The sequence below is a fragment of the Podarcis bocagei genome (assembly GCF_964188305.1).
Source record: "Podarcis bocagei genome assembly, chromosome: 9".
In the NCBI taxonomy this organism is placed as follows: Eukaryota; Metazoa; Chordata; class Lepidosauria; order Squamata; family Lacertidae; genus Podarcis; species Podarcis bocagei.
In genome coordinates, this window is record NC_138134.1 from 28,843,122 (window position 1) to 28,855,401 (window position 12,280).

General features: G+C 38.8%; 2 protein-coding genes across 3 annotated transcripts in view; one reads left to right on the forward strand and one right to left on the reverse strand.

Moving 5' to 3' along the window:
* The first annotated feature begins 5,581 nt into the window (after window positions 1-5,581).
* On the forward strand, window positions 5,582-6,512 carry CLDN22 (claudin 22). The gene has a single exon (XM_081208243.1). It carries the CDS (start codon window positions 5,682-5,684, stop codon window positions 6,348-6,350), a length of 669 nt encoding a protein of 222 aa, XP_081064369.1. The 5' UTR covers window positions 5,582-5,681; the 3' UTR covers window positions 6,351-6,512.
* A 2,457-nt stretch (window positions 6,513-8,969) lies between these two features.
* WWC2 (WW and C2 domain containing 2) overlaps window positions 8,970-12,280 on the reverse strand; it is a 129,066-nt gene continuing 125,755 nt past the window's right edge. For both annotated transcript variants that reach the window (XM_081208725.1, XM_081208726.1), the window contains exon 23: window positions 8,970-12,075. In XM_081208725.1, the coding sequence (XP_081064851.1) occupies window positions 12,009-12,075 (67 nt within the window). In that variant the 3' untranslated portion in view covers window positions 8,970-12,008. The remainder of the gene's footprint in view (window positions 12,076-12,280) is intronic.

A 12,280-nucleotide genomic window follows, 5' to 3' on the forward strand; every position in this document is an offset into this window, starting at 1 on the left:
TAAGGAAAAGCAAGACATTCTGGGATCAAATCAGAAACACAGACGGCTTCTGTAAATCCAGGACTGTCCTGGAGAGTGATTTCTATTCTGCTGGGTTACTTTTGGTTTCTAGTCTTGGCCACTGGTCCCATCTGCCCCTCAAAAAGCAGGGCCTGGTGTAGCAGCACACCCAGGCTCCATACTTGATCTAAAAAAGGCATCACCACTCCTTTGATTACATTATCATTGTCTTTCTAAGCTTTCCAAATCTTGTAATATCTGGAAAAGTAGCATCATTGGATCAGAATGAGCAGCATTCATATGAGCTACCTGTTGGTCCAGGAAAGCTCTCCTTCAGAAAAGTGCAGCGAGTCTGAGACTGGCAGCCAGAAAATGAGTGGTTTCAGAGATCACTCTAAACCTCTTGTGGATGAGCTGGCAAGCACTCAGACCCTTCTTCCCTGCAGACACTCATGAATGCCACACAAGGCCAGCCATAAGGTAGACTGAGAAAGCCGCCTCAGGTGGCAGAATCCAAGGGTCACCTTCACTGGTGCCCCCACCAGAGAAACAGCTGCAGTGGCTTCTGGGTTCCGGCGAAAGTCCTGTGAAATCTCTTCAGCTCTTGTGAGATTTCACCAGAACCTGGAAGCTGCAGCTGAGCAACCCCATTAAGTGAGGCGGTGGGCATTGCGCGTGTGCTGGGTGAAACGTTCTTGTTTTGCCTCAGGTGGCGAAAATACTACCCTCCTGCCCCCTTAGCTGTAAAGGTCTTAGGGGTCTGCAGCAAATCCTTGTACAATACCAGACAGGTAAAATCCTAAATGTGAGTGAAAGGGCAATGTGCTCAAACAGCTAAGGATCATGCCCAAGTGGGATATGCGTATTGCTGAAACTTTTCTTCTAAGGACCCTGCAGAAAGTCCTGCCTCAGGACTCCAGACACAAATACCTACCACCAGGAATCGCAGCTGCACTGCTGCAGGGGACAGGCTAACCAGGACCTCAGAGTTAGACCCCCCCAAAAAAACACACACCCAAAGCCATGCAGAGATCCCACAGACCCATGGCTCCCTCTGTAAAGAGAATGAATTTTGTCTTAAGAACCCTTCCTTACTCACCAGGTAAATTGTGTCTTGTTACAAACCTCCAAAATACAGGTTGTATTGTTGAAGGCATTAACTTGAACGTACTCTTGGGCAACATTTTATACACGCCATAAATACTGATACGAGTCCAAGTGCTTAAATTAACTTCCATGACAGGAGTGTACTATTCACTCAGGATTTCAGAGTGATCACTGAGCTGTTTATTCCTAGATTGGTAGCCCTCTTAAGCGACATAGCATTTTATATTTGTATAATGGGATATTTGTGAGGAAGCAACTTCCAGCATGTCGTGGCCTACTTTTGAAGGGGAAACCTGATGAATCTATACTAAAAAGTTAATGCAAAGTACAACCAACATTCCTAAAATGATTAGAGCTTTAACTCTAACCTTTCATCACTTCACATATGCCTTAATCTTTACTTTCCTGTGTCTTTTGTTCCTTATAAGATTCTGCTGGGTTTTGTTACAGGATTTAGGGGGTGCATAATATACTGTAAAGCACCACCATGCTTTCTTTTACCTTGCTGTTAAATATTTTCTTTTTGAATGGCCTTTGTTTAAAGGCAGGCGAAGCAGTGGTCCAACTAAGATGCTAGCCACTATCCTAGGGTTCACACCAGTGCGAATATAGTTGCAATCCTATGCTGAAACAGCACCCAGGGGTCAGCAAACCTTTTCAGCAGGGGACTGCCCCACTGTCCCTCAGACCTTGTGGGGGGCTGGAATGTATTTTTTTTTGGGGGGGATGAACAAATTTCTATGCCCCACAAATAACCCAGAGATGCATTTTAAATAAAAGGACACATTCTACCCATGTAAAAACACGCTGATTCCTGGGCCATCCGCGGGCTGGATCTAGAAGGCGATTGGGCTAGATCCGCCCCCCAGGCCTTAGTTTGCCTACCAATGACCTAAAGCAACACAATTTCTGCCAATGTAGCAATACCCACAGGCACCCCTAGGATATCCCCTGCTACCCACTGGTCATGATGTTGCACACTAGCAAGTCTCCCTTATTACTGTACCAGGCTGTGTGAGAACAGTTGGGTGAGTCAGCTTCCCTTATGACATCAACATATGCTGCATCATATGCAATCCTGTACATATGCAACCAATACAATGAACAACCACAAAGCTACAAAGAGACCACTTCCTTAGTGCAGATTACCATGGAGCAGAGGACAAGAGGGCAGCAACTGGACTGCAATGGCCACACATTCCAGGGCTTTGACACACTCCAAGATGAAACATAGGCAGCCTGAAAATCATCACCATTGGCCAGCAAAGATAGAGCCAGGCAGGAAAGGAAGAAATGCTATTCAACTGGAGCACCCAATCAGCTATGTGGCCTGGGGAGTAAGAGATATCTCTGAAGAACCCATAGGCTTCCCAGAAGGGGAGTTCAAATCCCCGCTTTCAGAATAGTGTTCTAACCACCAACTTTTTTTTTTAAAATGAACTAATTCAGCCTATAGAAACATATTATGTATTCATTTCACTTTGCCCTGATGGATGACCTCCCTGGAGAAAGTGTGAGTGTGATGCTTTTGCTGCTGTAGGATCTGAATGAATCTTTGTTTGCGTCAGCCATCGGCCATAGCAATAAAACAACAATACGATATACAATAATAGAAATAATAGAAATACAATAATAGAAATAAAAAGTCAATTATATTTTAGGGTTTTGAATCAATAGTCAAATAGTGGATCTTATTCTAATTGACCCAGCTAAAAACCTTGCAACCTTTGTTGTCACCTGCTCATCTTGATCTGCCAAGAGAAAGGACACTGTGGCAGTGGTTGGGCGACCCAGAATGGACAATAAAAGAGGGGTGATAACCTCATTCCTCAAGTCTGCTGTAGGATCTCTCAGTAGCCATTGATGCCTTTGATGCCCAAAATTGTGGGGTATCCTCCTGGACTACCTTCTTGTGGGTTGGAAGTTGGAGGCAATGTTTTCCGGTGGTTCTGCTCCTACTTGCATGGCTAAGTCTCAAAGAACGTACTTAGGGCACTCTATAACTACATATTGGGAGCTGTATTGGCAGGGTGCTGCAAGGCACTATTTTGCCCCCAATGTTATCTAGCATGTATATGAAGCCATTGGGAGCAATCCTCAAAATGTTTAGGGCACACTGTATGCTGATGATGCCCAGGTCTATTTCCACATTAAATCTGAGTCAGAAGAGGCCCAGTGAAAGCTGAGCCAGTGGCAGGATGCAGTGCTGGAGTGGATGAGGGCCAATAGGTTGAAGCCAAACCCTGCCAAGTCAAAGACATGGTGGGTAAGAGAATTGGGTTCCCAGGCCTGAGAATTGGGGAGTTTGCCTTTCTAGGTGGGATTGCACTGTATCTGATGGAGCAGGTATGCAGCTTGGGGCTTTTCTTGGATTCATCGTTGTTCATTGAGGCCCATGTGGCCTCTGTGGCAAAGAGCACCTAACATCAGCTTCAGCTGCTTTTGCCAACTGCATCCTTTCTTGCACAGGAATTATTTGGACAAACAATAGTCCAAACAAGACATTACTGGTGTAAAGCATCCCATGTGGAGCTTCCCTTGCAGCTGGTCTGGAGGCTACAGCTGGCATAGAATATCACAGCCTGGGTGGTGAGTGGTGCTCTTTATTGGGTACATATCCCAGCAGTGCTAAAGGATCTGTCAGTTTTAATGTTCTGCTACTTACACACACACACACACACACACACACACACGCGCGCGCGCACACACACACACACACACACACACACACACACACACACATACATATACACACACACTCCTAAATAACCTAAAAAACTGTTCCCCCCTCTAATGCTCAGTAAGGACATGAAGACCAAAAAATTGAACCCAGTTAATTTGCTATGTCCTGATTATTGGCTTGTGATAACATGTCACCTGTGTTGTGAAATGCTAACCCCCATCAATACTGGCATTCCACCGGCTCTTGAAGACACACCAGTTTAGACAAACATTCCCCTGAACTTGAAACTTCTGATGTGTTTTAATTCTTAGATGTCCCTTTGGGACTAAAATCGATGAACTCAATGCTTTTTTCCTGGTGGTATCTGCCCCCCCCCATCAGAGCCTTGCACCTTGAATAATATTTGTAAAGCTTTTTAATGAATTCAATAACAATGCTATAATGCAGTCTTCTGATGCCATTTGCTTTTGTGCGAATTCTTGTGTAGCACAGTTAAATGTATGGTATAAATCAATAGCCTTAGGTCAAAATGTTTTCTAGACCCTATTTGGAAGCAGATAGACTGAGCAACATAATACAAATAATATTCTCTGGATTGGAAACAGATCCCCTAAATTCAGAGGAACTGCTTTCATTGCGCGCTTGCAGCTTTTTAAAGAACTGTATCTGGGTGATTTGTTCCACATGTGCAAACCAGTTTGCACATCTAAGTCTTTGTGTACACTCTTGTTCTTGTACAAGTGCCATGCACAGAGAAGCACAAGAAGTTGATTGTCTTGTGCATTCAACGCTATGGATCATGGGCTTTGTCTATGGAAACTGGTCACAAAATAGTCACAAATTTTAAACACCTGCTGGAAATGTTACTGTTCTGCCAGGCCTTTGCTGGCAATTAGGAATACATTCTACCACAACAGTTAATTGATGTCTGCTTTTAACTTCTTTTTTCTTTGTGTTTATTGTATGGCTTTATGTTTTATTGCTGTAAAGGTCTTTGATATATTTTTTATGGTATAGCAGTATATAAATATTTTTAGAAATAAAATTTATATATGGGATAAGCAAGGTATGCTCTACTGCTAAACAAAATAAGATAACCAAAATTGACTTTTTAAAACAAATGAGGAATGTTCCGTCATTGACAATGGATATTTCAGGAATGTATGGTAGCTACAATGATCCTGTAGCCTACTTTATGTATTGCTGCTTCTTCACTGTGCTCTAAAAGGGTCAGATATATAACAAAGCCTATTTAAATTTAATTTTATATAAACCACATGAAAAAGATCTTTTGCAATCTTCTCTGTGGTGGTGAAAGAAAAGAAGAATGAAGGAAAGCCTTTGGGTGTATATATACGTATACAGTATTGAGGAAGTCTAATAATACAGATTATAGGAAAACAGTATACCTTTCTTTACAAGGCCTTGATTTGCAACCCTGAAATCTCAGATTTAGCCATTACAATGAAGTCCTGTTGCAGACAGAGCTGGTTTTTTATCACCACTTAAAATCTAATTAATCCGTATTGAAGCACAAAGATTTCTGTTGTTTTTTTGAGGTTAGGGGTCATAGAGCGTTCTTTGTTCATCCTCAGACTTGTAATCACCAGGCATTGGGATATAATTTTACCAAGCAAATTGGAAGGTAACAGATCAAATCCTTATCACAAAACCTAACTCATGGTTAAGCAGAGTCCTTCGTCCTTTACAAGAAACATTATATTCAGGAAGAACAAAAACACATTTCAGGGCTTGGAAAGGGTTAATATGCAAAAGTTTATATTCAGGGCATGAAAGAGCTAAAGATCATCAGAGCTGCAGCCGCCATATAAAGTAGCAAGTCTTATAGAGTTGGCCAAGATTTTCCGGCCGTGCGTTTTCTGCCTTTAGAATGGCTTTAGTGTACCGAACCATGATGCAGTTAGCTGGGATTTTATTTTGTTTGTTGGGATGGGTGTTATCCTGCCTCACTACCTATTTACCTCAGTGGAAAAATCTCAACTTGGAACTGAATGAATTGGAGATCTGGACAATGGGACTCTGGCAAGCATGTGTAGTTCAAGAAGAAGGGGGAATGCAGTGCAAGGAATTCGATTCTTTTTTGGCTTTACCTCCAGAGCTCAAAATTTCTAGGATTCTGATGTTTGTATCTAATGGATTAGGACTTTCAGGCCTCTTGCTCTCAGGTTTCGGACTGGACTGCTTGAAGATTGGTGAACAACAACTGGACCTAAAGAGGAGGTTACTGCTGTTGGGAGGAATACTCTTCTGGATATCAGGAGTCACAGCCATAGTCCCAGTCTCCTGGGTTGCTCACACCACTGTGCAGGAATTCTGGGATGAGAATATTCCAGACATCGTTCCCAGGTGGGACTTTGGGGAAGCACTGTTTGTAGGCTGGTTTGCTGGATTCTGTCTCATCTTAGGAGGCTCAATGCTAAATTGCACTGTCTGTTCTGCTGATGCCCAGTCATCCTCGGTCCATTATACAGTGGCAGAAGAGCAAGATAACTGTCAGTACCTGGAAAGTAGCAACAGACCCAAAAGCCTAAGAGTTTGAGAGAGACAGAAAGGAGGATTCTTCTTTCATTTTCAGACACTTAAAACACACGAGCCAGAACCTTGTTCCAATTAAGATTCAAAGGACTCTTTGTTCCTTAGCAGATTCATTACACTTGGGCGTCTAAATTTTCTTCCTGCGCTTTTTCTTTCAAGAGCTGTGTTTTACCCTCCTCATTACAAAACTGAGAATGTTGACTTCACCAACAGGATGAGATTAAAATGACTGTGTAAAAAATCACCACTGTGTAGATTTTATCTGATTCGTTTAAAATGTAAAAACAAAAAGCATCCCAAGTTCAAGTTAAGACAGAAAAAAAATGTAACATGATAGCTCTTATTATGCAGCTTCATACTACTAAAGCTAGTAATTTATTTCTATGGCCCACTGAATTTCTTCAAGTCAAAAAGTACAAGGAACTAACCTGCCTGTAGGTTTCTGCTGCAAGAAACAAATCTAATTCATGCAAAAAGACTTTTAATATGAGTTACAAATTGCCCTGCAACACTGGCAAAATGTTTAAATGATTTCAGTGATAGCATCTATGGAATAACGAGTGACTCATCTTAACACATGGGAAATGCAAAGTCCCCCTCACTCCCTAATCTGAATGCTCTAGTGTCTACCTATTTTTATATATCTATATATGTAAGTTAGTAGCAAACAGAAAACAACCTGTGAGATAATGTGTTAAATGTTGCTCTTGTAAATAATCAATGCTGTTCTTCTCTATGTAAATAGTTGAGTTTTAAGCATGCATAATCACAATATGTTTCCTAAAATCTGATAAATTCTACATTTATTTTACTACATGAGGGCAGTGTTGTCTTTAGTTTACAGCTTGAAGGAACGGGATTGCTTCATTCGTGTCCCATGCAATCTAAATTAACTTTTATTAAGTAGTTTTGTATTACGTTGTTTAATTTAATAACGCCACCAGACACTGAAAAGCTATTCTAGAAAGGGATTGACTATTGTTATTTGAATAGAAACCAAAAAACAACCACCATAGTTCGTTATTCAGTTTCAGTGGAGAATGGGCTTTCTTTCTTTGAAACAATGGCTTGGCACTGTTTCTTTATGTGCAAAGTATTTCTATGTCAGCAAATATGAAATATGGCTTCATGTTCTTTAGCTAACCAAGTAGAATTTCAGTGTGAGAATATGAACATCTGTTTATAGCCAGTATTAACATAACTTCCAAAAGATGTAACTGCAGCAAGTTCAGAAATTAACGCCACAGCTTTTACAACTCCGACTATGCAATTTATGAAAACTTTACAGTATTTAATAGGGAATGATAGCTAGGGTGTTTAATAACTTGCAAGGCTGGAATAGCTTTGGGTTTTATATGATTTGAAGCAAGGTGTCAACAGTACCATGTGAATATTCCAAGAAGGAACTATGTAAGAAGAATTATGTAAAAAATGTTAATATTTTTCCTTTAGCTTTGCCTGAAGAAGTCAAAATTTAGAGAATTTTAGCATCTGTGATGAATGGATAATTGCTTGAAGAAAGGACACCAGAGGGACAAAAAAACAACAACACAAGTGCCATTGTGACTGATTCCAAGGTTTGTCTTGTTCCAGTTTACTTAGTGTACCCATATTGCAGAAATTTGGTAGGACACTTATTCAAAAGATTGCTACCAGATGGGTATAGTGTTTATTTGTTACTTTAGTAGATTCCTGTTTCTCTGCCCATCTTTCATCAGAGATTCATTCATCATAATTCTGCAATCCATTAGGTCATGGCAGAAATTCAAGATATCATCAGAACATTGAAATCGACAATACAGTCATGGGTAAACTAATATCTTAAGGATGACTGAGGGATGTTGATAAACAAGTACTTTAGAAAAGCATGCTTCCTTTAACTTTTTCTTTTAAAAGGAAAAAGCTTCTGCCTGATAGAAAATGTTCAGATTTTGAGTGAAAATTCCCAAAACTAAAGTGATTCTATGTTTGTTTATTGGGGTATCTATGTTTCCATGATAATTCGATTTGCAAAACTAGCTGCCTATCACATAACTTGAGATATTGCATAACATCAAATTATTTGTCACATAATGAATTCCTGTTTCTGCTGGAATCGTGGCAAAACTGTCAGGAGTTTAAGATTATAAACTAAACAGTTCCTATTTGCCCAATCTATTCCTAAAAGTTACCAGCATTCAAAAGAACAGTAAAAAAATGATACTGACGGAAAAGAATTTTCCATTCTGCAAAATGGCAGTGATTTCTTTGGCCCCCATAAAAAGAAGAAACTTTGTTCAATTATATCCTAAGAAAAAGGACATAAGTATGACTCTGGATTTTAGAGTCAGGTCACTGTCTTCATATAACATCCCATTTTTCAGTTGTGGCTGTCAGAACAGAATCATGCAGACATTGTCACATATTACTGCCAGCCCATGCATTTTACATGGGGGTATGCTGATAAGTATCAAAATACAATTCAAACTGTTATTGATAATATTGATCACTTTACCACCAATATTACATGGTCCAGATCTTATAAAAACACCAAGGAGTATTTTGTATGCAAAAATCAAAACTTCTGGGCTGTTTTTGTAAAAAACAAAAGCAAAAACAAAAGAACACAAATGAGCACAAAAGCTTTGTTAAAAAACTGTATTTTTTTCCAAATCACTGAAACACATGGAAAGTGCAGATGAAAGTTAATCTAGGTGATGTACATATGCACGTTTACAGACAACATTAGCACAGAAAGACATTCGTGATATAACCTGATTAAATATTTAGTTCAGTCCTGAGCATTTTTTTACTTAAATGTAACAAGAAGGCAAAAAGTTGAAATTAGATTTTCATTCTATAAATGATTTGCTATATACTTTGTTCAGTTGGCTAAAAAAATAATATTGCCTTGTACCTGTAATACTTAAAATTTGATATATAGAACTGTACTAACATACTGATAATGGGAACATGAGGATTATTATGTTTCTTATATCCTATGAAGGGTAAATCTTACAATAAAAGCAGTATCTGTATAACATGAAATGTGGCTGGTATTTTTTTTTTATCAGTGTCTCACCAATGTTATTTCATTACTGTATATAAACTGAGTTCAAAACACAAACCAACAAACCCAGAACAGTTCAAAAATTATTCCTAAAAATGAGTTGATATTACTGTAGTCTGACGAAGTCAGAAGATGTATTATTGCAGTGACAATTGCTCTCATTTTATAAATGAGCAAATTTTACAGAACTACCAACAATATTATTTCTGCCAATATTCATGATTTATCAGAGAATCCTTTTTGGTTCCCTCTGAAATTCTCTCTCTCTGTGTGTATGTATGAACAGCTTCTCCACTAAGAAACCAGAAAGCTGTATACATTTCTCACAGTAGCTTTTTTTTTTAACCCGTAAATTTTAAATGGCCAGAACTGAACTATATTAAGCAGTACATAAATAAGACTGAAAATAAATAAATCACAAGATACAGCTCTATACATCATTTCTACAAACATTTATATTGTCAAACTGAGAAGCTGAAACAGTCAAACTTCATTTCTATATTAAACAATTTGAAACTTTAGCTTTTAGAGATTGACCTCATCAGAATACATGGCATGTATGTGTTTAGATTAGGCCTAAAAAGAGAGGTAAAGAAAAAGGGGCACAGTTAGTTTACTGACTACCTCCAGGTTTGAAGTAATATTTTAAGAATCTGAATAATTACACAGACTTCTGCATAATAAAGAACACTTGGGGAGATTTACAAAAATAAATTAAGGCACAAGTTCCCCCCCCCCCCATCAGGATTTCCAAAGATGGCAACAAACATATTTTAGTTATGTTCTCCTAATCTTTCAATGAGACAATTACATTCTGGAAAAAATAAAATATGACATAATTTATAATAATGTTGCAAAATGGTCAGCGTTCTAATAGTCTAGCCCTTTTGTTTCCTTGCTTGATTTCATATATAGTGTGTGCACTTATGATTCATGTACATAACCAGCCATTTATTTGTGCTCATCAAAATGCTTCCAAACAGTTCAGCCAACTTGCAAAATGGTGTCTGAAAGCCCATCTTTTGTAAGCAATAGTTATGAGGCTTACAGTTTGATCCTATAAATGCCTACACAAAAGTCCTATTGAGTTCCGTGGAGTTTGCACTCTACTAAGTGTGCATAGGATTTCAGGCCTGATTCAGCAAAAGTAGCTCACTGCTGCTTGTTCTCTCAAGTGCTCTCCTCTGGGCTGCTCGTCACAGCTGAAAGTAGACAGAGCTTTGCCAAGCCCCACTGTGACGACCTCAGACTTGATCAGCAATGTGCTTCCCGGTGACATTCAGAGCCCATCACTGGTAGTGCTAATATACACATGACACATCTGCAGATATATGCCTCTTTTAAAAGTAACCAGATTGTTACCAGTTTGAATTCTGACAAGCACATTCATATCGTCTTTTACCTTTTATCAATACAAATTCCTGTTTAAACAAGTTAAGGTTCCAATTCCATAGATACCTTGATCATGCTTATTGTGCCATAATTAAACACATCATTTTAAGTGCTTCATATCATGAGTTTTCTTAGAACACACACACACACACACACACACACACACGGTACTTAAGAGCAATGAATTTCCTAAGAACCACTCCTTTGAAAATTGCATGGGTCTGTTTGGGCTTTATCAACTTGACTTTTCCTACATGCTACTGGCTGCAATACTAAACAAACTATTTTATATTCAAGGGTTAGTTTTATATTTCAGTTTATCTTTCAGCTCAGGTTTAAATACTTTGTGCGTGAACCTGAGTCCCATTTCAGAAAACAGCTGCCCTTTGGGTAGTTTCAGTTTATAGACACATTTCAGGGTTACAGACTTGCCCCATATTACTTCTCCCAGGTTATAGATAGATGCAGAAAACATTAGGAAAACCCCCAATATAGCCCAAACTCCAGTACATTCACAAAATAATACTCCTGCAACTCAGTATCCCATGCCACTTCCTTCATACCAAGACAGAAAGGAAAAGAACTGGGTTCAACATTGAAAGTTCCAATGTGAGTGACACAAATATAAACAGCACCTGTTTGCATGAGGCAGTCTTGCTGTTTTGGAAGAGGGCTCGTGCTTGCTGCTAGCTACAAAAAAATCACACTTTGTACAAAAATATTGCATGGCCTAACAGCCATCTTCACAGTCTGCTCTTGTGAAAAAAACAGTGAAACGAAACCGCCTGTTGAACACAATATTTCTCAACACAGTGCAGTTCAACAGGATATACACACTTGGTACAGCCTTTGTTCCTTGATCCATCTTTACAAAAAAGTAGCGTATCTGTAATACATACAAACTGTACAAAATTAGCATCATGTACCAGAAATATTCTACTTTGGTTTTCTGGTGTGGAAGATTTAGGCAGGGGAAGAGAGAGGAGGCTTTCTCTTGCCTTTATATAGATATATATTTATATGTATATGCATATATAAAATCTACCAGCACATAATATATACCACCACATAATGTACTGTATTATTTTTTTTACAAACAGTATCTAGGCTTGGATGTAAAACAGTAGGCTTTTTTCATCATGGGACTATACTACAAAAAACTGTCATCTTAAAATAAAAAAGACGAACGAGTAGAAAAACAGGTTGTGGAGAGAAGCATAGTTAGACATCATCAGCTGGCAGAGATGGTATGCTGATCTTTGCTCTTGTGAAGTATGCAATCTTCTCCCTTAAAAAAAGAAGGAAGAGGAAATACATTTTCAGTGGTTAAAAAAGAAAGAAAAAAGAAAATCACAGTGAACTCCAACAGGCAAAGTAAAAGCAATGTGCGAACTGAGTAACAATTTTCCACCCATCCAAGCAAATCTCTGTATAATTCAATCCTTTGGAATAAACTGATTACAGTGGTACCTTGGGTTAAGTAATTAATTCGT